The sequence below is a fragment of the Camelus dromedarius genome, chromosome 20 (assembly GCF_036321535.1).
Source record: "Camelus dromedarius isolate mCamDro1 chromosome 20, mCamDro1.pat, whole genome shotgun sequence".
Taxonomy (NCBI): Eukaryota; Metazoa; Chordata; class Mammalia; order Artiodactyla; family Camelidae; genus Camelus; species Camelus dromedarius.
The window spans coordinates 13221560-13246161 of record NC_087455.1 but is presented as its reverse complement, the minus strand read 5'-3'; the positions used below and the strand labels follow the sequence as shown (position 1 = coordinate 13246161).

The window sequence follows — 24602 nt, the reverse complement described above, 5'->3', positions numbered from 1 at the left end:
TGAAGAATTTAGATTAGATAAGAGGTTGGCAAAATGGTCCATGGGTCACATCTGGACTACCACGTATTTTTGTATGAGCCATAAGCTAAGAACAGTTTTTACATGTTTAACTGGTCCAAAAAATTTTGTGCCCCCAACTCCCTGATGCAGGGAGATGCTGCTGACAGTGTTCTCAGAGAGCCAGGGAGGAACAAAAGGGTCCCAGCTAATCTTCTGAGTCGATCAAAAGAGCTTCAACCCAGGATAAAACTCTTTATTTGCAAAATCTAAATGAATAAGTGATAATTCTCTAAATATCCCAACATACTTTCCTTCCTATAAATCCCAAGGCAATCTTTCTCTGCACTAAAAATTGGCATTAAAGAGTTTTGCAAATATACATTCATTAGTGTATATATTTGGAATTTTTGTGTGTGAGTTTGTGTGTGTGTGTGTATACACACATACACATTATACTGCAGGCTTGGCTTAAGCAGAGAACAAAATTTACACATTTTTTTTTGTGCCCTGCACAGAGTTACACCATAGAAAGACCTCAATAATTATCTACTGTTAAACTCTTCATGTTTGTAGAAAGGTTTGTCATAGGATTGCTTTATGCAGAAAGCACACTCTGCCCACCTACTGGATTTCTCAGCTAGACACAGACAGGTTTTATTCTCAATTTTTCAGAAACATCTTGATGGTGTTCAGGGAGGTGAAAGGAAGAAACGTTTTGGCATAAAACTATTGATAACAGTAAGACATATGGAAGCTTTTCCTTGTCCCCAGTGGGGGAATTGTTAAGCAAATTATGATACATATACTTCTCAAGAGTAATGGCTGATATTCTTGAGCACTTCCTAAAGGCTTGTGTGAAGCACTTAATAGATATTATGTCTTTTAATCCTGATAGGTGAGATAGGTACTCATAGTGTCTCCATTTTACAGATGAGGAGACTGAGGCAGAGGGAAGTTTAAAAACCTGCCCAAGGTTACACGGCTCAAAAATGGCAGAGCTGAGAGTTGAGATTTGAACCCAGACAGTTAAGCTTTGGGACTGCCAGGCCGTACTGCCTGTCAAAATGGAACATTCTGTTGCCAAAGAGATGTTTGCATGGACACTGTATGTTTTCCCAGATGTTGTATATTAAGAAAGGAAAACACTTAAGCTAATAGTAAGTTAAGATCACCAGGTCTTTTTAGTTCTAGGTTTAGAACATATCTCAGAATGTTTACTTCTCAATCTCTGCTGCCATCACCCTGGTCCAAGCCACCCATGTCTTCAGTTTTGAAGGTGAAGTGGTCCTTGACCCAGTTTGCTCACAGGCATTCTTAAAACCCATCACATAGCAGCCAGAATGATCTTAAAAACAAGCATCTGATTAGGTCACATCTTTGCTTAAACCTAGGATAAAGACCAAACTCCTTATCAAGGCTCCCAAGACCCACTCACCTTCCCAAACTCTTCTCACCCAGCTTACTCTGTGGACTCCAGCCTCACTGCCTTTCTCTTCCAATTCCTTCTGTCCCTAAGCTCCTTTCCGACTGCCACATGCTGTTCCCTCTGCCAAGAACTCCGTCTCCTCTCTCTCTGCCTAACTCTGTCCACACCCCCATCAGCCTGTTTTCAGTCCTTGCAGGACAAGATATAGCTCCTTCCTAGCATGTGTAATGTAAATACTTATTTGTCTAATGTTTGTACCTGCTTTATTCTCCACTGGGCTCTATTTAGGGTCCAGCATGACACCTGGCATTGGTGAGGATTCAATAAACATTTGATGAATGAATGAAGAGACAAGGATACATGTCAGCATTCATAGTATTAAAACAATTGTGGACAAGTGTAAACATACACGTGGAAGAAGGACTAGAAAGGAATATAGCAAAATGGCAGTTAGGGTTATCTTTTGGTGATGGGATATCCTGTAAATATTTTCTCTTGTCTTTTCTATATATTTCATTCTTCTAAATGAGTGTGCACAGCTTTTTCACAAAGCAGAAAATAACCAACTTGAAAGCATAACCAGATAACTAAAATTTGGGCTCTTTCCAGGCTTTCTACCCACATTTGGACCTGCCTGGATTAACCTGTATGGGTCTCCCAGAAACCAAAGTCTGATGGATGACTACCAGGAATTGAACGAAGGCTTCGGAGAAGGCGTGTCATTCAGGGGCAGAATCTTGGTAGAAATTGCTGTGGAAATCCTCTCTGGAGGGGCGCAAGAGTCTAAATTCTCCAAGACATTCAAGGAGCTCAAGTTGTCTTCAAAGGACAAGGACTCCAAACCTTCCAAAGGCGCAAGTAAAGACAAGGGTGACAAAACTGATGATGGGAAACACCAGCAGGCTTCGGACAAAACCAACTCAACAGAGGTCGAGGTGGAGTCTTTCGATGCGCCCCCAGAGGTAGGTCTGAGCACTGCTCCACCGCACCTGTGAGCTGAGCCCGGAGCCCAGACAGCACCTGCCACGGGCCCCCAAAGACCCGCACTGGTCTCACTCGCCCTGCAAAATGTGTGTTGCTTCAGCCCTGATTTCCGGGGCTGGTCCTCTGTCTCTCCCTGTGCACATCATAGCCATCTGCTCATGATAAATTCCTTCCACGTCCCCTCAGACACGGATTCCCATGGAAACCAAAGTTAAAGAGAAATAAAACTGTTCCAGGGGAGCTGGTGGGAGTGGGTGGTGGGGTGATGGACTGAACTATATCTGTGGCCTAATTGTGTTTAGCTTTGTCAGCTTAGCTTATGCTCTGAATGCGAGCTAATGTGGGATGAGGGATGAAGAGGAGGAAGAGAGGGTGACAAGCTGGGATCCAAGAAATGGACACACCTACTCCCCTCCCCACGCCTGCGGGGAAACCAGCTGGAGGGAGCGCTTATCTTTGTTTGTGACTCAATGTAAATCCCAGCAGCATTTTTGCAGCCCGGGTCTGTGTTATGGGAGGGAGGTCTGGGGCTCCGAGAAGGATACAAATCATGAATATCCTCTCCTGCTTTGTTCAGCGATAGTACTTTGTAGCTGCAAATGAAGGAACTTTATGTCTTGTTGGTAGCACAGGTGGGTGGATTTTAGCCTGGATGAATCTGCCTCTGGGAGTGTGTTTCTCAGGTCAACCAGATAATCATTTCAGACGGTTAAGGGAGGTAATGACCCATCTCCCAGAGCTGTCCGTTCCTAGTACAGACTAGACAGACCGAAGGATTTTGTGTGCAGGTCACCTTGGAGAGCCACTTATTTTTACTGCTGAGATCTAATAAATCCTAAGAAACAGTGTCAGGGAGAGCTTATGGCACAAGTTTGGAAATCTTGGGGATTGGTCCTATTCATGGCGCTGGTACTGACACCTCTGGTGTTTCAGTTTACTTGTCCACAAAGTGGGGTGGAAATAGTCCCTTTGTCATCGGCACCTCCTGGGGGTGAATGTGGGAGTGGCGGTCACACGGTCAGTGGAATTCTGAGCACGTCCGTGGGAAGCAGGCAATGTATTTGTTGTTGCCATTGTTACTGGCATTTCTGTGGTTTGCTCCTCCCACCACCAGTGGGCAGCTGCTCAGAGCTCTCCACCCTACTTGACTTCTTTTGGACTCTGCTGGAAATTGTGGGTAGCTTAGTAGCCACCTAGCCTGATAGCGCCCCCTATCTGTCCCTGCGGAGACCAGCCATCCTTTTCTAAACAGAGATTGCCCGGTGGAATGGGGCTAGAAGATTGCCTTAACCCAAGTCAATATCCTCAAGATATTTTGCTGAGGCCATCTGCAAAAGTGAACTCTAGCAGAAAGCAAGGGTGACTGGGAACTTACGTGGGGCAGAGTATATGTTTTCTATAAGGCCTGGGGACCATCTTGGCTATTGTGTAGGAGGTGGTGGAAGGGGGGAAAATTCAGGTATCAGTCAAACCCTTATTTTTTCTCCATCTTCTCTTAATCTTGGCTTTTCGCTTACGGTAGTTTCTTGCTGGATTATTAGTTATCTATTGCTGTATAACAGACTACCTCAAAATTTAGCAGCTTTAAACAATAAACATTTGTTTTCTCTGTGGCTGAGGAATTTAGGACTATCTCAGCTTGGTGGTTCTGGCTCAGAATCTCTCATGAGGTTCTAATTAACATGTTGGTAACGGCTGGAGTCATCTGAAGGCTTGACTGGAGCTGTAGGATCGACTTCCAAGATGGTGCACTCACATGGTTGTTGGCAGGAGGCCTCAGTTCTTCACTCCATGGGCCCTTCCATGGGCTGCTTGAGTGTCCTCATGGAAGCTGGCTGGCTTCCCCCAGAGTGGGTGATCCAGGAGAGAGCAGGGTAGAAACTGCAATGTCTTTTATGACCAAATCCATGGAAGTCACACACTGACTTTTATGCCATATTCGAATTACTGGAAATGAGCCACAAGTCCAGCCCACAATGAAAAGGAGGGGAATTAGGCATCACCTTTTGATGGGGGGCTTTTCCAAGAATTTGTGGATGTATTTTGAAACTACCTCACTGGGTTTCTACCTTCCCCAGAGCCTCAACAGCTCAGAGCTCACCCTTACCAACTTGGAGATATCCTTTCTTGCAGCATTTTCTTCTCCCTCTCCCCCTCCCCTCCTCCCCCTCCTCCCCCCACCTCCTTCTTTTTTAAAGCTCTCCAGGGTCCTCCAGCTCTAACCTCCCTTACTGCAGCCAGGCTCTCATTACATATCTGAACACAGGAGATCCCGTGATGTCAGCTTTTAAAACTCAGCCTCGTCGCCACCATCAAAGCTTATCTGCCTAATGTCAAACTCTGTGTTCATTTTTAAATCCTCAACATTGGTGAGAATAAAAATAGAATCTTAACTCCATGAAGTTTATGGAATAGAAGGGGAGATAAGACATACAAAGTTAAGTGTACAGCAAGTTGAAAGTGATAAATACAAAAAGTAGGTACAGATAAAGTGCTGTGATTTCCTGGAGCGAGTGCAGTGGAATGATTAAGATGTTGGCCTCCCAAGTAAGACAGCTGGGTTGAAGATGTGACAGTGTGGTGCAGTGGTTACTGCCCAGCCTCTGGACAAATATTCCCTCTCTTTGAATCTTTGGGCAAGTGACTTAAGCTCCGCATGTCTATTTCCAAACATAACCTTTACTTCCCAGGCTCATAGTAAGGATTTAATGAATTAACACAGCAAAGTGCTTATTAGAACAGAGTCCAGCACATAGTAAGCACTCAATAAATATTAGTCGTGTCCAGTAACTTTGGACAGGTACCAATCTTTCATGGAACTGCAGTGTCTTTGTCTTTAAATGGGTGTAGTAAAAAGATCTTTCTCCAAGGGTAGCTAGGAGAATTGCATGAGATAACGTAGGTTAAATTCTTAATGCCACATCCAACACATAATAAGAGTTCTGTAAACATTACTGTCATCATTTTCCTAGCTCAGGGAGTCAAGGGATGCTTCCAGAAGAAGAGCCATTTGGGCTGGACCTTGAAGGATGGGTGGGAATAAGACACGAATTATAATCTGTTGAAATACTTACCATGACTACCACTTGTGGCATTGATATGAGTAGGCTTGACACTAGGTGTTCCGCATGGATGACCTCATTTCCACCCCCCTCCATGTAGGTGCTATTACAGACAAGGAGAATGACGCCCAGCTAGTGGACGTGGCTTGTCCAAAGCCAGCAGCTAGGAGTTAGCAGTGTTGGGATTTGAAGAACGTGGTGTCCTCCTTCCAGGCTGAGTGGCCTCCATTGCCTCCAGGTCTCTGAGTAGTTTTTCACCTCCTCCCAGAGGGTAAACTTGGCCCCAGGAAGGCGTGATAAGAGGCTGGCTTGGAGCCAGGGGACATACTGGCAGCAAGTGGGAGCAGTGTGTGCTCTGTGACTAAGCCAGCACTGTGCCCCCACCCTGTCCCACGTTGTCTGGTCAATAGAAACTTCCTGCTGATGCCGACAGCACAGGAGGCTCCTGAGTGAAGGACGGGTCACTTTTTGGAGACCCGCTGGCTTCCGAGGGACAGAGTTCAGGGCTCTTGATTGAAGGGGGGACTATTAACTTCAGAAGCCACAATGGCTCCGTTTCCTTAGATGAACCTAACTGCTTTTTCTGCTCAGTTGAATAAATCCAAGGGTAAGACTAGAAAGCAGACACTGTGTGACTCTGGCTCATTTCGCCTCTTTGCTCACAAATGTGGTGCCATGTCACATCATGTCCTGGCTGTACAGGCTCCTTGAACCATCAGCCTCTTAGAAAGATACATGCACCAGGCTTACCTTTAAAATAAAAGGAGATTTGATTGTAAGGTAGAAGCTCAGAAGGTTGAGACCACATCATTTTAGATCAATGGCTGAATTCCCATTTGCAATTTGTAGGTTCTAGTTCCTGCCGGTCTGTTTAGAGGAGAAACGATGTGTCATTTCAGGCTGACATTGAGACTCAGGTTTCCATAAATTACCCTGGACCAGGTTGGCATCACTAGTTCAGCTTCCTACTGATAAAAAATGGAAGCTAGGCAGATCAAATATATATTTTTCTTTCTATAGATTGTACCAGAAAAATATGAGGAATTTTTACTTTTTGGAGCATTTTTTGAAGCTACCATGATTGACCGGAGAATTGGAGATAAACCCATTAGCTTTGAAGTTTCTATTGGTAAGTACAGACAAGCGCAGTGCCTGGCTCATGGCATGGACTTTGTATCTATTTCTTAAATAAATGAATTAGTCTTACATGCAGATGGTAACACTCTGCTGGAGGGTTGCATCTCCAGAAGAAATGATATTCATTCATTCCTTGTCCACTCTAGTGTCAGTATGTAAGGGATAGATTTATTTTCATACTTAACAAAAGAATTAAGAAGTATAGTTAGGATTCACACAGACTTGGATTACTAATCCTGGTTCCATTATCCTAGGCTGACTTAATTGCTCTGGGTCTCAGTTTCTTCATATGTAAAATGGAAATAATGATAACCCCTCACAGAGCTGTTGCAAGTGTTTGACGAGTTAATGCACGCAACGTGCCGTGCATATGGTAGGTGCTGTTATGATAACTCCTAGCAATTTTCCTAGACTGGTATACATCTGGGAAAACCATTCCAAAAAGCAGTGTTCCTCCAGAGAAGGTCTTGACTTACATGTGGAAAGCTCTCCATCAGTGGAGCAGAAGGAAATGGAGATGGAATCCGGTTAATTTGTAACTTAAGTAGTTTTTACAAAAAGAACCTAAGATGGATGTAGATGATGGCTTAGTATCATTGTTAATCTTATTTCTTTGGTCTGACCATCACTCTACCTTTGTACTCAGAGCTTATTTCCCTGCCCTGGGAAGATGTGCTCTTGGGTCCCTCCTCAAGCAGCACGATTCTGCCTGTTGACTCCTGGCCCTTTTCATCTTGCTCCTGCCTCTACAGGTAATTTTGGGAACTTGATTGATGGAGGGTCGCATCATGGGAGTAGGAAGAAGTCAGCTGACCTAGCTGAAGAAGATGTCCTTCCGCTGCTGCATGAAGAAGGGGGTGCAGCCCACGAGGTGGCCATACCCATGGTCTCCACCACCCACCCAGAGAAGCCACTCGTGACGGAAGGGAACAGGTAGGCGACACAGCCGGCCAGAGTAGCCAAGGTTTCTGCAGTGGAAGCTTGACCAGTTTCTGGGACTGTTTGATTCAGTTCTACCCAAAAACTAGAAACATTTTTTAACCTAGCTGTGGGAGCAAGGTGCACACAGGGGCAATCTGGTAAGCACCACTCTCCTGAATTCTCAGTAACATGTTGACAGCTTCCAAATGACACCTCCAGGTAATTCATTAAGTGCAGAGCAGTGGTGATGGTTATTATGATCATGCAGCTCCCTTTATTCAGTAACTTTGGAGCATAACAAGGTAAGAAGGTCAGAATTTAAAATTTCAATCCAAACTCTATTAACAGTTATTGTATTCACCTGAATAGAATGTAAATTCAACTTGGTGGAATGATTAAACACATCATTTCTAATCTTATTTTTGCCACCGTCAAACTCAAGAATTCAAAAAACAATTATCAGCCACCAGAAAAGATGATTTCAGAAAACAACTGGGGCACCTCCCTGCACCCTCACTGATCTTTAATCCATGTAAAATTTTCAACATGCAAAGAGAAGTAAAATTCTGGAACTCTGTCTTAAGAAAGTAATGTCAAGCACCAACCATGTGGTTTATGAGAAGGGAAAGCCACACGGAGTGAGAGTCTTCTGTGTCCTGAGCTTTATGCTATGAGTCAAAAGTACGATCTCACTGGATTCTCATAAGAGAACATTGCTGTCCCCAGTTACACGTGAGGGGATTGGATCCACATCACTAGTTCTCTTCAGTCTTTGCTTTTCTTGATCTGGCCACTTTCTCTGGGCACAAACCCATGGCTTACTAATCACTGTTAGGATAATAAGGACTTTCACAACTATTTCCCCAGGCAGCTCTTTCCTGAGCAGCAGCTCCATACATCTCCACTTGGGTGTCCCCAAATTATTCACCAGACTCATTTTCTTCACAGACAATTTTGTTCCTCTCCCATCTCATAGACTGGTCCTCCCATTCTGTGTCCTTCACGTCATAAATCAGAAAGTTGTCAACTGTTCTCTTTTCCTTTCCATCACATTCAATCACTGATGAAGTCTGGTACGTTGTGTTCACTATTGCTATTTCTTTCATCTGGCCGATTGACATCTTTGGCCCAAGTTATTTTAAACACCTCTTGCCTGGCTTGGATCTGCTTCAAGAAATTCACACTGTATCTGAACTGGTTACTCTCCTGATTGACATTATCCATTGGCTGCCTGTGGCTTTCAGGATTAATTTCAGAGGCCACAGCTTGTTGATTCAACCTCCGTCTACTTTTCTACCGTAATCTCTGGTCGTTTTCCAAATGGACCCTGTTGCTTGCTGCTTCTGGCCTTTGCTCTTCCTTCTCCCTCCGCAGAACTGCTAGCTCCCATTACCTTTCAAGACTGAGTTCAAGTTACCTTCTCTGAACCCCAAGTCTGATTTCTGAACTCACCTGCATCGAACACTAATCACACTGCATTAAGTTGTTTTTGCACTTTTCCGTCTCCTTACTAGACTGTGAGCACTGTGAGGGCAAAGGACCCTACCTTATTCACCTTTATATCTGCTCATCTCTGTGCTGGCACATAGTAGATGCTCATAACAGTTTCTGAATGAGGTGAGGCATTGCTGTAACTGGGTTGGGCACAGGGTACCATGGAGAAGGCATGGGAGGAGGTGAAGAGTTAAGAAAGGTCACAGAAAAGATGACATTCTAAAGGACGAGAATGAGCATAAGGGATGGAAAGCGACTGTTTGGGACAAAGTAGGAAAGAGTAAGTGAAAATAATCACTGCCTGTCCTCTCATTTTTGAGTATGCCCTACATTTTCTGTCTTCTCTCTCCCATGGACCACCTTCTTTGGGGACTTCTTTCTGGCTCCCTGGCACCCATGCTTGGTCAGTGGTCTTCCTTCCACACAAACTGAAAAGGACCCCAAACTTCCCAGTCCTTTAATGGCTTCTCTGTCCATTCTCAAAACTGAGGACATCAATGGGTGGATCCTCTAACAGGATCTGCAGCTCCGGGAGGTTTTTCTGAGACTACTCAGTGGCACTCTGTGTCCTTTCCCTGGGACCAGACTGTATGAACATCCCCCACCTTGTTGGGCCAGCCCATTTTTGACTCTTGGTGGGGCTGTCAGGGGATGGTGTATGGGAAGGGTTTGGTAGGAGATGAGAGATCTTAAGGAATCCTTGGATAGACCTCATGTCAGTACCAACAGGCTGGCTCAAAGAGACCAAAATAATTCATACTGGTGTTTTGAGAACTTTCTATGTATTTCTGCCGCTATACTGAGGCTCTGCCCACATAGTGGCAAGCCAGGGTGGCAGCAGCTGTATTGGAAGGTTTTATAATAGAGCCCTGTACACATGTGTGCACACACACACACAGATGCACACAGTGTCCACACACATGTGTATGTGCGCACACACACGTACACACACACACACTCAATTTGTCTGTTTCCTCCACTGAAATATCACCCTGTAAGGGGTGGTTTAACATGACCCTTAAAGCATCACCTTGTGTTTGTTCTGGGTTTTCCCCTTTTACAAGGCACGTGCATTCACATATGATTTACGTATTGGGCTGGAACTCAAGGATGAGGCTGGAGCACAACACACCCAAAGTTGGGTTATCATTTGATTCTCAGGGTTCCAGGCTGACCTTTGCCCAAAGTCACAAGGTTGGTCGTGCATCAGGGCAGCCATTCAAACTGGCAGGCTTCTCTTTCCACTGGCAACATGGTGCCCTCCCATCTGCTGTCTTCCACCTGCACTGTCATTTGCCTGAGAAACCACAGCATCCCGGACCAAGCAGACGCAGTAAGACCTGGGGACCTTGGGAACCAAAGAGACAGAGGCCTTGAACATCATTAGCACAAATAATCCAAACCAAAGAAACCTTGGAGCAAAGTAAAACATGGAGTGGGAATTTATTTAGTTGCAGGATTATCATTTTAAAAAAGATAAAGGAAAGAGCAGTTTCTAACTTTCTTTATATTTTATTTTCATTGTGTTCTCCTGCTGTAATAATAACCTCAGTTTCTGCTAAGAATTTATTTGGCTTCTCTTCTGAAAATGGACGCCTGCTGGTTTATTTTCTGCAGAACAAACCATGGGGCACCTTTGCTAATTTTATGGCCTCTAGAAGAAATTTGGGTTGGAATGCTAAAAAAGAACAGCTGTGTACTCTTTCAGGCTGAAGTTCTCAGTAGCTTTTTGAAGCGGAAATAAAGCCCTCTCTCTCCCCTCACCCCCCCAACCTCTGTAAGCGTGTGACTCCAAACACTGTCCACGTTTATCAGGGCCGCCGGTCCCACCACGCCCACGCCAAGAAAGGTGCTCTGGCCTGCCTTCCATGTGTCTCTTCACACAGACCCAGGTGTTTGTGGGAAAATTGTAAGGGGCTGGGGGCAAACCTAGTTAAGAATATAGGTGTCACTAGGCAGGGACCGCCAACTTTTTCCTGCACCTCTCCCACCTTACTCCTGCCACACCCATCCCTTTCCTCCTTGGAAACCAAATTCTACCAAGTAGGTCCTTCTTTTCTGTCTTCAGTCTCATCCTATTAACTGTCTTTTTTGCATCATCATTTAAGCATACCCAGCTGTTACTCTCAAACGTTCTCTTTGGCTCCACGTCTCTCCTTCCAGCTACTTTGCCATCCCTTAGTCCCTACCTTAGTAGCACCAAAGCTGGGCAACAATAAATATTGGATGGATGGATGGATGGATGGATGGGTGGATGTCAAGTGTGGCATGCTGAAGTTTAATCTGAAGTACATGCCTTCATCATCATTAATATTATCACCCTCTCACATTTCTCAAAAATTTTAGTTTACAAAATACATTCACATCTGTTACCTCAGTTGACCCTTCCATAGAGCCCAATATATAGACATTAAAGGGAAAAAAATGTTAGGCTTTCTCCTTTCTTTCAATTGGAAAGAGAATTCTCCTTGAAGAAGGCTTCCCTGAAAAATCCTGCCCTCTGGTGATCATTTCTAAGCTCTGCCCTGGGTCAGACGGTGGTAGATGTTACTGCCTCTGCGTTGCAGCCATGTCACTGTTCACTGCTTGCTGCTCATGGGTCCCCAAGTAAAGGTTAAGGGCAGAATTAACAGTTGGATCATTTTATCACCACCCTTCCCCCGACACACTCAGAACACAGGAAACGTGAACGTGTGACGTGAGTTGCCTGAAAAACACTGATTGCCAACTAACTTCCGGACCCAATGTGTTTTCACAGGAATTATAACTATTTGCCATTTGAGGCCAAGAAGCCCTGTGTCTACTTCATCAGTTCTTGGGGAGACCAGACATTTAGGCTGTACTGGTCCAACATGCTGGAAAAAATGGCGGACCTCCTGGTAGGTGACTCTGACGGGTGATGGATTCGAGTATTGGGAATCTGGAGGCAAAAGGGATTTTTTTTTATCCACCCAGTAGAGGGTCTTGACCTCAGTTTAAATACAAATGAATTGAGGCTGCTGCATATGGAGGACACAAGGCTCCCACCATGTGGACCCAGGGAAATGAGAATACATTTTGCAAAATCCCTAGACTTTAAATCAAACTATCCAAATTCAAATCCCCACTCTGCTTCTAACTGCCATGGGACCTAGGGCCAGGCCATTTTCCTAGTCTCCCAAGGGTAGGGGATTGACAGCATTATCACAAAATTGACAGATCTTGGCTTCAGCTAATATAAAATCCTAAGTCCTTAACATGGTGGACAATCCCCTCTAAGTTCAAGCCCTGCCATCTCTCCAGTCCTATCTCTCACGAGCTCTTCCTCCCTTCTTTATTCCAAGCACACTGGTCTCCTTCCCAGTTTCTCAGAGAAACTGAGTTCCTTTCTGCCTTGTAGCCACTTCCACACTGTTCCCTCTGTCTGGGCTGCTCTTCCCTTCAAGCTTTTCCGGTGTAACCCACTCAGCCTCCATGGCTCAGTTTCAGGCACTTCCTCAGAGACGCCTTCTGACTCCCTCCCTCTTACCCTCTCCCATCATACCCTGTCCCTTTCCTTCAGAATTATTTGAAGAATTGAACGTCTGAAAGTATTTCAAATAGCGCCAGGATGCAAGAAATGCTAGGTTGTCCCAGCCAACCCCCAGGGAGGAAGGAAAACCTGAGAACTCTGCTTCTTTGGTGTCTGGCTCCTTCCCTTTGTGATTCCTTTCTTTTGCTCTCACATTTCTCCTTCCACCGCACACATCTCATGGGCAGTGTCCCCTGCCTGCTCTGTCCCACTGTGCCTCACCGGGGACCCTTGTCTGAGCCCTCTCATTCCATGAAAACCCACATTAAGGAAAGCGCGGATTTCTCTGTCCCACCTGCTTTCTAGTCCTGTCTCTAATTGTGCAAAACAAGGTATGGCCTCTGGCCGGGAGGATTCCAGGCATCATGATGGTAGAGTCTGGAAGTGGTCATGAGGCCTGGTTTGGTGTCAGGCTATGTGGAGGCCATAGACTTGCTTTGTATGGCCAGTCCTCCTTCTCCTTCTGACAAAATAGTTTATTTCAAAAAGGCTTTGAAAGCAAATCAGAATTTTTTCCCCTAGAGGCCATGGTAGCCTTGAGCACTTGTTTCTAATTCCTTTCTCAGTGCCAAGGTCCCTGTCGTGCTTGGCATATCCTGGCTAGCTGATTGAAGGTTTACTGCATGCCATGCACTGTTTGAAGAAGCTCACACCTCCCCGTGGGGCTGTGGATGGGTACCATGGTTATCCAGTTTTATAGACGAGGAAACTGGGCAGAGGGACTTAGGCCACCGGATACAGCCTGGATTTGAACACAGGCAGTCTGCCTCCCAAGTCTAAATCGTTAACCACTGCACGGTGCTGCCTATACTTACAGTGACGAGGGAAACCTATACCCACCACTCATCCCTCCATCTCTGTGGTTTGCTTTCAGGAAGAAGGTATAGAAGAAGTGAAAGAACTGATTAAGATTTCAGAGGAAACACCAGAAGAGAAGATGAAGGTGGTGCTCAGTGACTTTATCAGCCGAAGCAGGTACTGGAGAGGCAGCTGGCGTCCGGGGAGCTGAGCTTATATGGAATCAGCTCTTAATCACTGTAGAAAAGAGTTGATTTTACATGTGTTCAGATGGGCATTTTATAGTGTTCTATCCATCTGTATTTTGTTCAGTAATTTAGCTGGCATTGTGGGCTCACTACTGCTTCCTGAGACTTAAACAACTAAAACATAAAGCAAAGGGGGGAAAAAGGAAAAGAGAAGAGAAGAAAGACTTACTGAAGAGGCTCTTTATGAAACAAGAATGTTAGTAGTGTTAATGCAAAGCATGGTTCTTTGCATTTGGTAGATGCTCAACAACTATTTGGCAATTAGATGGATAAGTTAACTCCAATGCTATGTAATAGAATTTTTATATAACATATTAATAAGCACCAATTAATGACTCTTGTTCTAGGAGGTAGACAACACAGTAAAAGATTTTTATAAAATAGAGTGTATTAGTTACCTATTACCGCGTAACAAATAACCCTCAAATTTAGTGGCTTACACAATATTTATTACTTCACAGTTTCTTGGGTCATGAGTCCAGGTGTGGCTTAGCTGGGTCCTTTGCTCAGAGCCTCTCTCAGACTGCAATCAAGGCATCGACCAAGGCTACAGTTATCTCAGGGCTCGACTGGGAAGGATTCGCTTCCAAGATCACTCGTGGTCATTTGCAGAATTCAGTTCTTCATGAGATGTTGGTTTCAGGACTTCAGGTCCCTGCTAGTTGTTGTTTGGAGATCATCCCCAGTTCCTTGCCATGCGGGCCTCTCCGAGCTGCCTCTCACAGCATGGCAGCTGACTTCAGCAGAGGGAGGAGGAGAGGAAAGTCAGAGAGGACATGCCAGGAAGATGTCTGGAAGTCACGGTCTCTTAGAACCTAATCTTGGAAGTGACAGCCCATCTGTCTTGATGCGTTCTGTTAGAAGCGAGTCACTAGGACCTGTACACATTAAAAGGGAGGGAATTACACAGTTGTAGGAAGAGCAGGAGGCAGGGATCTTTGGGGCCGTCTTAGAGGCTGCCTCCCCTATAAGGAAGCAATTTGGACTGTCTTGAAATTAATTAGGTCAAGACTTGAGTGAAAATGAGGATTTGTCAATAGAATTAATGGAAAAGGAGTGACGATTCATTTGATGGAAAGGAAAAAACGAATAGACAAAGGGTAGCTAAATTCTGATATTCTTCTTTATACATTAAAAAAAGAAAGCAAAGCAGTAAATATGTAGTTTTTTTCTTTCTATCTTTATTTCTTTCCTGTTTTTTATTATAGAAGCAATAAATATCAGTGCTACTTTTGCTGTGAGCTCAGTGCCACCTGCAATTTCCTTGAAGCATCTTTAAAAAGCTCTATGATCTCGTATTTTTAGAAATTGTGGGCAAATTAATAACTCAATATTTTTTCTATATTAGGAGGTGACTTGGGGTGATAATCATTCCCCTTTTTCTTCAAGATTAAAACCAACTGAAAAAATATTTGTGAGGGTCAGACAGAGATCAGGTGTTCATTTTATATTTGGTAAACCGGGATTTGCGAGAGCAGTTTGAACCTGAGGTCAAGGAGACTTTGTGGTCCCCACACTTGTTTGAGGCTGAGCAGCTGGACTTTGGGGCTTCCCCCGCGAAGGGACAGACCACTGCCACATGCAGGTGGGAGTCTGCATGCTGTCAGCAGCAGGCTGGGTCTGAGAGACGAAGAATGAACAGAACCATGTGCCATGGTTATTTACCTCGATTCTGAGGAGGAAATAAGTTATCTCTCCCCCTGTAAGGAAGGGAGGGGGGTTAGAAGTCAGAAGGATCCACCGTGTTTCCTAGGGCTGGTCCATCCTGGGTGTGGAATGGATTCCTTCTGCCTCTGGGAAAGGCAGATGTGTGGCCACAAGACTCCCTCCTCAAGGATTAAAATTATCCTCATATAATCCTTTTAATTCTTTTAAAAATTAAAGGAACATGCAATGACTAGTATGCCCAAAGACAATTTCTGGCAAAGCTTCCAATTGCCAGTAGGCAGAGCTCTGGTGGGGGGCCCCTTGCTGGGACATGCGACATCTTAGACTCTCTTTTTGTTCCTTTGTCATTGACTCTTTTCATCACAGAAGTAGTCCCTGCTCATCTTACAACAACCACAGGAACACAAATGCAAAGTATTTTCCGCTCTCTCCTATCCCACTCTCCAGAGAGAAGAGTTGGGTCTGCCCTCCTGGACTTTTCCCCTGTGTGTTCGTAGACACACACATTCATACAAACACTCTTATTTCTTCACATTGGTTGCACAAGTGCTCAGCAGTTTCACTGTCACTCAACAATACATCGCCGGCATCTTTCTCCAGTAGCACTTAATAGTCACCCCTAATGTTCAGTCACACGGTGTGTATCACATAGGATTTAACTAGTCCCTGACATTTAAGTTGTCCCTATTTATTTTGCTGCTGTGAGCAGTGCTACAATAAACATTCCTGTGTAAACGTCTTTTTGCAAAAATTTTCAGTTACTTTTGATGGATAGAATTGTAGTGTCATTTTTGAGTCAAATTACATAGACATTTAAATGTTGGCAGGTGCTGTCAAATAACCTCAAACATTATACAAACGAATGCTCCCCTATAATAATAAAGGAGAGTGACTATTTCCCCCTTGAATATTATCCAGTTTTTAGTAAATGAAAATGATATTGATTTTAATTTGCATGAAAGTTATTGCTGATGAGGGCAATCTCTTCTCTCCCCAAGTTTTAGGGCCATTTCTGTTTCTTCTTCAGTTGCATTCATAACTTTGACCATTTTCCTGTTGAACCCATTATAAAATGTTACTACTCAGTGCTTTGTACGATTTTAAAAATATAAAGACATAGCCCAGTTCTAAGTCTAAAATATTTGCTTTATATACAACTTTTCAGGAAGCTTTTGGTGTGTATTGAGTTGATAAGCTAAAGGAAACTGCATTAGCTTGTGTTTGCTGTTATGAACTTGGACAGTAAGCGCAGTAGGTAAGCACTGAAAGAAAGTGGAGAAACAAACGTCCCCAAAACCAGTGTGGGGTCTGGGCATCGCTTCCCATTCCCTTTCGTCTCCTAGAAAAACCTCGTGCATCGTCACTTAGTCCTCAGTGACAAACCTTGCTTCTGCGGCTTCATCAACTTTCCCTTTGCGTTGCAGAAAGTGCAGTTGCAAATCGCTGGATTGATAGAAACGAATTTTCAATGAGTCTGTTTCAAACTTTTTATTCTTCTCTTCTAGTGCCTTTATCTCTGAAGCAGAAAAGAAGCCCAAGATGTTGAACCAAACCAATTTAGATAAGAAACGATTTACGCTCTGTTGGCAGGAGCTGGTATGTGAAAAATCTATTTCTAGTTTGAACAGAACTGAGACATGTGCTTTAGAAATAAACCTCATGAAGGAAGCATAGGTCACAGACCACATGAGGATAAGGTTCTAAAGGTTATACACCCGCGTGATGTGGCTGAATGAGTGGGAAGGGAATAAACAGGTGGGTGGGTTGGAATGGAACCAGCATTCGTTGACTGTTTACAAGAATGAGCTAGGAGCCTACCAGTCCTGCATCTTATTCTGCTGGATTTCCCCCTGGTTCATTTCCTTGACATTTGTATTTCGTCAAAGGCCATGGAATGGTCACAGGTGAGGCACTTGACCTTCTGCCTCCCAGGCTGAGAGACAAAAAGAAATAACTAAACTTCCTCTCCTTGGTTTCCTCCCATTATGAGTGTGTGAGAAGTTGTGAGGGCTCCCTGAGGACAGAGCCAGGGCTGACGCCTCTCTGTGCCCTGGACGCCCTGCCCAGTGCTGGGCGCTTCAGAGATGCTCGGTCCCTATTGAATGAGTGACGACTGGGAGATGCCAGACCAGGTCAGACCCTGATTGCCTCTCCTGAAGCTTCCGTGCCAGCATGGCCCCAAGGGACATCTTGTACCAGGCCATGATGAAATTACTCACTGTTTGACTGGCCAGGGACATTTTTAAAGATGTGACTGGGGCACAGAGAGATTAAATGATTTTTTGAAAAGTCGCAGCTAGTTCATCATAGTCTGGAGGCTAAACCCTGAGTCTCTAAACACCTGGCTCATCCTTCTTTGCAGAACAATAAATGAAGGTCTGTGTCTTCCTCTCCTGCAAGGGAGGCAGACTCCCATCAGGTGTAAGATCTTTCTGCTTTGTTTCTTCCTTAGCACCTCTGACTGCCCTCCCCTGTCTCTGCAATATCCACCCTCTACATGTTGCTCCCGTTCTGTGTCCGACAGCCCTTGGCCTGAACAAGCCCAAGATTTCAGTATCTTTGTAGCGGCCCAGCTGTCACTTCCTGTCCAGGCCTGGATTTCCAGCCTCCGAGTGGATGCGTCAGCTGCCTGTCTCGTAGCACGTCCGACTCAGCATATCCCACTCAACCCATCATCTTCCGACCTAGAGCTTGTTCTCCATCCTGTATCGGTACCACCAACCTCACTTGTTGCTCTAGTCAGAAGCCTAAAAATCAATTTGCAATCCTTACCTGTCACCCTAAACAGTCAGTTTGACCCCAGGCCAGGTTGATTCCCAGGACCCCAAAGACTCTGGCGTTTTGTCCATTTCTTCATCCCCAGAATCACTGCCTCAGCTGAGTTCCTTAGTCTTGCTGGCCAAAGCCATTGCACCTTCAGCCCACCTTCATGGCACAGCCAGAATGGTCTCTAGAACACAGACCTGCTTTGTTCTCTCTTGATTAAAAAAGTCACGGGAGTCTCTCAATCATTCATCAGATAAAGTCCGAACTCCTTCTGCACTATATCCAGGGCTGTTCACCATCTGGCTCCAGCCTAGCCTCCCCGCCTTCTCTCCCCTTCCCCCTTCCCACGTAACTAGGCACCAACGATTTTGAACCCTCACTGATTATGTGCCTTCATATGTAATTGTTCCCTCTGTCTGGACTGTCCTTTTTCTTCTTATCACCTGCTGAATTGAATTCTTTTTTTTTTAAGACTCAGCTCAAATGTCGTATCATCCATAAAGCCTGGCTTTGACCTCTCTGGTTCCAGGATGTTTGAAAAACTTTAGTAATTTGCATATATTGCTTTCACCTCACCAGCTGTCACAATCTCGGGGGAAGGAAGCACGTGTCCTCCCCTGTCCTAGGCCTGGGCTCCTGGGACAGTGCCACATGTTCTGTTCCTCCAATCACCATGCACAGAGGGCTTCCTGTCGGCCAGGCCCTGAGCCCCGTGCTGGGAACACAGGGCTGTGAGTACTTGGTGCTTGTCCTTGAGGAATTTATTGATTGACTGGTTTATTCATTCCCCAAAGATTTCTTTAGCACCTGCTACGTGCCAGGAGCTCTACCAGGCACTGAGAAGTCAGGGTAAGAACAAGACCGAGGAGGCCCCTGACCTTGCAGAGTTAACATTTGAGTGGAAAAGGCAGAAGACAGACAGATAACAAAAGACGAATAAAAATGATTTCAGTTTATGATTGTGAAGGGCATTTTAAGAGGCCATGGTGATTTGGAGAATGTGGGAGAATGTATTATAGTGGTGACATTGAAGTGAAAAGAGGAGGAGAGACCAGCCATGCAGAGTCTAGGAAGAATGTCTGAGCAAGAGGAAAGCTTAAGTGTTCCAGCCTTGAGGAGGGACCAAGCTGGGCACATTCAGAACCTCCTGAGGACCAGGGTGCCTGGGGCTTAGTGAGCAGAGTCCTCTGCGATGAAGCAGGGAGTAGGCAGGACCCACTCACGCAGAGCCTAAGAAATCGCTGTAAAGTGTTTGGGGTTTTTCCCTAAACACATAAATGGGAGCTGAAGGAATGAATCAAGATAAACATTTTTGGATGGTCCGACCACTCCCTGGGGCATTTCTCCAGCGATGCCAGCTTGTCCTGGAAGCATCCACTGTGCCTCCAGAAAGAGGTGGTGAGAGCAGGGATGAAGGACATGGCCTCTGGACTCAGCTCTGACCCTCAGTAGGTGCGTGACTCTATTTCCTCAGCTGTAAAATGGGAATGACAGTCCCTACCCACTAAGGTCGCTTTGGAGTACTGGGGATTCATGCAGCAGTTAGAACGTTGCCCTGCGCAGAGTAAGAGCTCAGTATATTTTAGCTGCTCTTATTATTATTGTTGTTGTTGTTGTTGTTGTTGTGTTAGTATCAGAAAGCCTAGATGCAGGTCTTGACTAACAGAGCTGCAGGACCCTGACAAAGCTCTGGCTTCTCCAGGCCTCAGCTTCTCATCTGTCAAATGAATGTGAGGTAATGTCACCGTCTCCATAGTCCTACAAGATTTCTATTAAATGGGCAGTGTGCACAGTAGCCAAGCCAGAAACAGCCCTCGTGAGAGGCTCCACGTGGAGCTTACGGGCGCCTTCAGGACTCTCCAGCAACCAGACTGCGCTGGTTGTCCAGATTTCTAGAAAGATCTACACTGACTTCTGTTTTGTTTTAGGAGGCGATAGCCAAGAAGGCCAAGGGGCTCCTCCAGCAGCAGAATAAAAAGTTCTCTCTTGATGAAATGATCCAGGAAGCCCAAAACTTTGTGGAAAAAATCCGCTTTCTAGTGGATGAGGTAATCAACTCTAAAGGCAAACTTCATTTGGAAGATTAGACCAAATGTGTTCCCAGTGGGGTTTGAATGTCTGAAAAGGATGAGTGATGGAACATTTTCTCTTAAGCCTGGCTGAGCTGAGCAGGCACTGTTCGTTTGAGGGATGAGAGAGGAGGTTTTAAAATTAAGCTAAATATGTACAACTTTATCTTTTTTTTTTTTTTTTAATGAAGCCTGAGTTTCTGATTCAGCAGGAATCAAAAGCATGCTCCTTAATAGGCTCAAGGAAAGTCAAAATAAGCATGGGAAGTTTGATAGGTTTTTAACCATAAGAAAATTGAAATGCATGTCATGAGAAATTAAAACAGCTTCTGTTTTTTAAGTTAGTTGTAAACAGTATCTTCTGGTGGCTACTAGGATGATCTAAACAAACAAACAAAAAAAGCCCTCATATTTGCTTCTGTCAAATAGCAGGGTTTTATGGAGGAAGGTTTTAGGGAGAGGTGCAGATTTATTGTTCTGTTGCTCTGGAAAGTTGTTTTTCTTGTTGCAAATCAATCATTCCCTGGACACATAACAAGTCATGAGGTAGGTGTCACTTTGGAATGCAGGAATTTTAATAAGCATCCGGAAGGTTCAAACCAGGTCTGTGACTGACTGACCCTCCATAGGGATGTCTCTGTTTCCACATCAAGAGAGGGAAGCCTTCTTAGGGTGCCATTGCACTGGAGGGTTAGGGGGTTCAAAAGAGCATCTGCTTCCAGTCTGAGGATGTCAAAGCTGAGCTGATGACAATGTACCTCCCTTTCGTTTTGCTGGCTCTGTTGGCTCGGAAACGTGCATCTCAGACACTCTTCAGCGTAATGAGCCTCTTGGCAGGCAATTCTGCGATTCCTATCTTGATTAGTTCAACTTTAAAGTCTAATTTTCTGTGCAGTTTAGTACAGTTTCTCCTGAATGACCACCTCAAGTGGAGCTACAATACCTAGCAATCATATTTTAGATATGAAGTCTCTTGTAAAATTGTTTTTCCTTCTTTAAGAGCAAATGGAAAGACATTCAAAGACATTCATGGATTTTTGTCTTTGTTTTTTTTCATATTCTGGAAATGTTACCTGGCTCTTAGGAGGTCCACTGCTTGAAGCCAAATCATTTTTACAAGATTGCAAAGAAAAAAAAATGGAAAAAGAAAAAGAAAAAATTCATGGGAAGGTATAGAAATGTTTTTTCAGCAGAGGGAGAAAATTAGGCCACCAAGATGCCAAATCATAGGTCTGACTTGCATGTTGTCAAAGCATGGTGAGCAGTTTGGCTTCTGGGGTTTACATGATCTAAGACTTTCTCAAAGACGCCACACTTAAGTTGCTCGATTGCATAGGTGTTTAAGTACCTAAGTGGTTCATGTCACAGAACTTGTGTTTTGCAGAAGGGGGGCTGTTTTGGATAGGAGAACCCTGGAAGTGCATGTGTTAACACCACCTATCAAATCCATTCCCCTCTGCTCCCACAGCCCCAGCACACCATCCCCGACGTCTTCATCTGGATGATCAGCAACAACAAGAAGGTGGCCTATGCCCGCATCGCCTCCAGGGACCTGCTCTTCTCTCCCATCAGGGAGCAGATGGGTAAACACTGCGGGAAGATCAAAACTCATTTCCTCAAAGTAAGTCTGCACTATTTTTGACTCAAAGATGGGAAATCTCTGTGTTTTCCTGGGTGGCTCAGCATTCCTAGTGTGTGTCCAGATCCCTGAGTCGACCCCAAGACTTTCAAAGGTCTGAGGACAACGGGGACATCTTGCCTCTTCTTGATTCAAGATGTGTTTAGTAGACCATCCTGGGGCTGAATATTTTCCAGTTTTCCAATTACTATGTCAACAGACACATACAAGATTTTTTTTAAAATCTAGTGAATATATCCCAAGGTTACTTCAATTTTTACTTTGGTTGCTAGGATGAATGAACTTTTTTCTATTCATTTCCTCTCTTCCTTTCTCTTGTGTAATTTATCCATCGCATCACTTCATAAGAGTTCATCTATATTTAAAAAATAGATTTCAAAGAAAATTACAAGGAGAGAGGCTTGTATTTCATAGAATTGCTAGCTCAGGATTCCTGATGGCTCTACACTGTAAAAAAAAAAAAAATACGAAAGTTTTTCCATCTTGGTTCCCTACACCCTTCATGGAGACAAGATTATAATATAGGCACAATCACAATCTCTGGAGGAATTCAGTCTCTAAATCAAGATCTGAGCCTTTCTTGGAGACCTGGGTATTTTACCTTTACTACAAAGAAAGTTCTGTCCCAGAAGTAGACATGAGCAAATATGGAGAAAGAGTGGTCCAAAGCCTTGACACTCACCAGTGGCTGACATCAAGAGTGTGTGATTGGACCAATTAACTTTCCCCAGCTCACAGTAGACTGTCCTGCTGATTTGAGTTCTGATTTCTTGCTATAACATAATTATTCTTCTACTGATTTGGAAGGAGGGTGAGAAGGCTCAAAATCATGCCACGTAAAGAATAGCTGAAGAGATAACAATGTTTAACTGAGAAGAGAGATTTGACCACGTGATAGAGATTTTAAGTGTTTGTAGGGCTTCCACATGGATGGGTTGCGTGTGTGTCTGCATGTGTTTCTAGAAGATAGAACCAAGCCCATGATAACCGTTACAGGGACATAGTTCTCTAAATGCAGGTCCACAATGTGTTTTTTGTCCCCTTGATAGAAGTATTGCAGTGGCAGCTAGGTTAGATAGGCTTTAAGTGCATCCAGTGGCTGGAGTTTACTGTAGATGTGATTGTTAAGTGTTGTAGACAGAAGAGGCAGTACAGGGTAATGGTTTCATGCTTGGGTTTGGAAATAAGGTGATTCTGGGCTGGAATTTGTCTTCGTTTACTAGGGTGGTTGTAACAGTGTGCCACTGAGTGGCTTAAACAGCAGAAATGTGTTATCTCCCAGTTCTGCCTGTGTGTGTCTCTTTCCCCTGAGGTCCTTTTCATAAGAATCCTACTCCAGACAGACCTATCCGTTAACTCTATCTGTTAATGATCTGTTTTCAAATAAGGTCATATTCTAAGGTGCTGGGAGTTGGGACTTTGACATATGAATTTGAGGGGAATAACATTTTATCTCTTACTGAATTTCAGGGCTAATATTTATGAGCTTAATGATTTGGGGCAAGTTACTTTACATCTCTGTGTCTCCTATTTTTCATCCTTTAAACGATGATGTTGAAGATGAGGTGATTACCTGTGGGTGAGAGAACACAGGGTGTACATCCCCCAGAGGAGTCACTCAATAAATGTCATTCAAACTAATGGGAGTCCAGCGTCTAGAGGGCATTTCCGGAACTGTGTGTCCCCTTTACATCCAGAGAAGTGTTTGTGGCTCTCTGTTATTTTCTGTCAGGTGTATACAATGATTTCTAAACCCACCCTGTAAAACTGGAACTGAAAAGAGAAAATGTCACCCTAGTTATTTACCACAATTATTTCTTCAACTTTCTCCATCCATGGATGGACCTCCATTCAATTCTGGGGTCGCAAGAAACACTTGTGTTAAAAAAAAAAAAAAAAAAAAAACCAGCAAATCCTTTCCAAAGGCCCTGTACTAAAAATACTAGAAAACCAGACTAAAATTACTCCCTCCTAAATATTTTGATGTATTCTGGCATTATTTAAAATTAGAACACAGAATAACTGTCAAAAAAGGAGTGGACATACTGAGAATTCAAACCTTTGCACTGTGGCCTTGGCTTACTTCTTTATTTGGATTTTCCTTTTGCCGTTGGGATTGCTTTGGGTGATAGCTCTGTAAATGTGGAATTCCATAGCCCTGACGTGATGAAGTATCTTGATAAGATGATTCAGCAGAATTATTTTTATTCCTATTTTGATCATCACCCCTGCTTTTAACTCCCCCTCCCTCCCTCTCCTTCAATGCCCCTTTCTCTTTACTGAATTGGAAAATCTGAAAAAATCTGCACCAGGGAGACAAAGTGTTCACACACCTGCCACTCACCCTGGTTTCTTAACTGGGAATTAGGATGTGCAGTGAGACAAAGCATAGAATGTAAATCTCTAAGATTTCTAGGCCAGAGCTGCATCAGAGTTTAATCTATGGAACAGTGGTCCTTTGAGTGGCTCCCAAGTTGAATAAACACCCCAAGTTCAAGCTCATTTAAATGTTGCCACTGTAGCCCCCTCTTGGAGTTTCACAATGCCTGCTCACCAGTAGAAAACTCAAGGAAGTCCCACAGTCAGGAATTATCTTTTACTTTTACAATTGTCAACTGAAATACAATCACAAAACCTGATAGTGTGGGTTGAGTCTTACTTGGGGCAAAATGAGGACTATAGGCCAGGAGACAGCATCTCAGATAGTGTTCAGGAACTGCTCCGAAATGCAGGGGGAAAGCTCAGTATTATATCTGACTTCAGTGAAGTGGGGGTACATGCAGTCAAGTACTTGCTTCTAGTCACGAGGAGCAGATGTCACCATTAATGATTTCAGTGCT

The 24602-nt window shown here is 44.2% G+C and overlaps 1 protein-coding gene across 1 annotated transcript in view; it reads left to right on the top strand.

Moving 5' to 3' along the window:
- The window catches only part of FER1L6 (fer-1 like family member 6), a 96843-nt gene that overhangs the window by 15408 nt on the left and 56833 nt on the right, over window positions 1-24602 (top strand). The window contains exons 10-17 of the mRNA XM_010988770.3: window positions 2036-2388; window positions 6493-6601; window positions 7362-7542; window positions 11783-11903; window positions 13449-13549; window positions 16794-16884; window positions 19983-20102; window positions 21592-21744. Coding sequence (XP_010987072.3) covers window positions 2036-2388; window positions 6493-6601; window positions 7362-7542; window positions 11783-11903; window positions 13449-13549; window positions 16794-16884; window positions 19983-20102; window positions 21592-21744 — 1229 coding nt within the window. The remainder of the gene's footprint in view (window positions 1-2035; window positions 2389-6492; window positions 6602-7361; window positions 7543-11782; window positions 11904-13448; window positions 13550-16793; window positions 16885-19982; window positions 20103-21591; window positions 21745-24602) is intronic.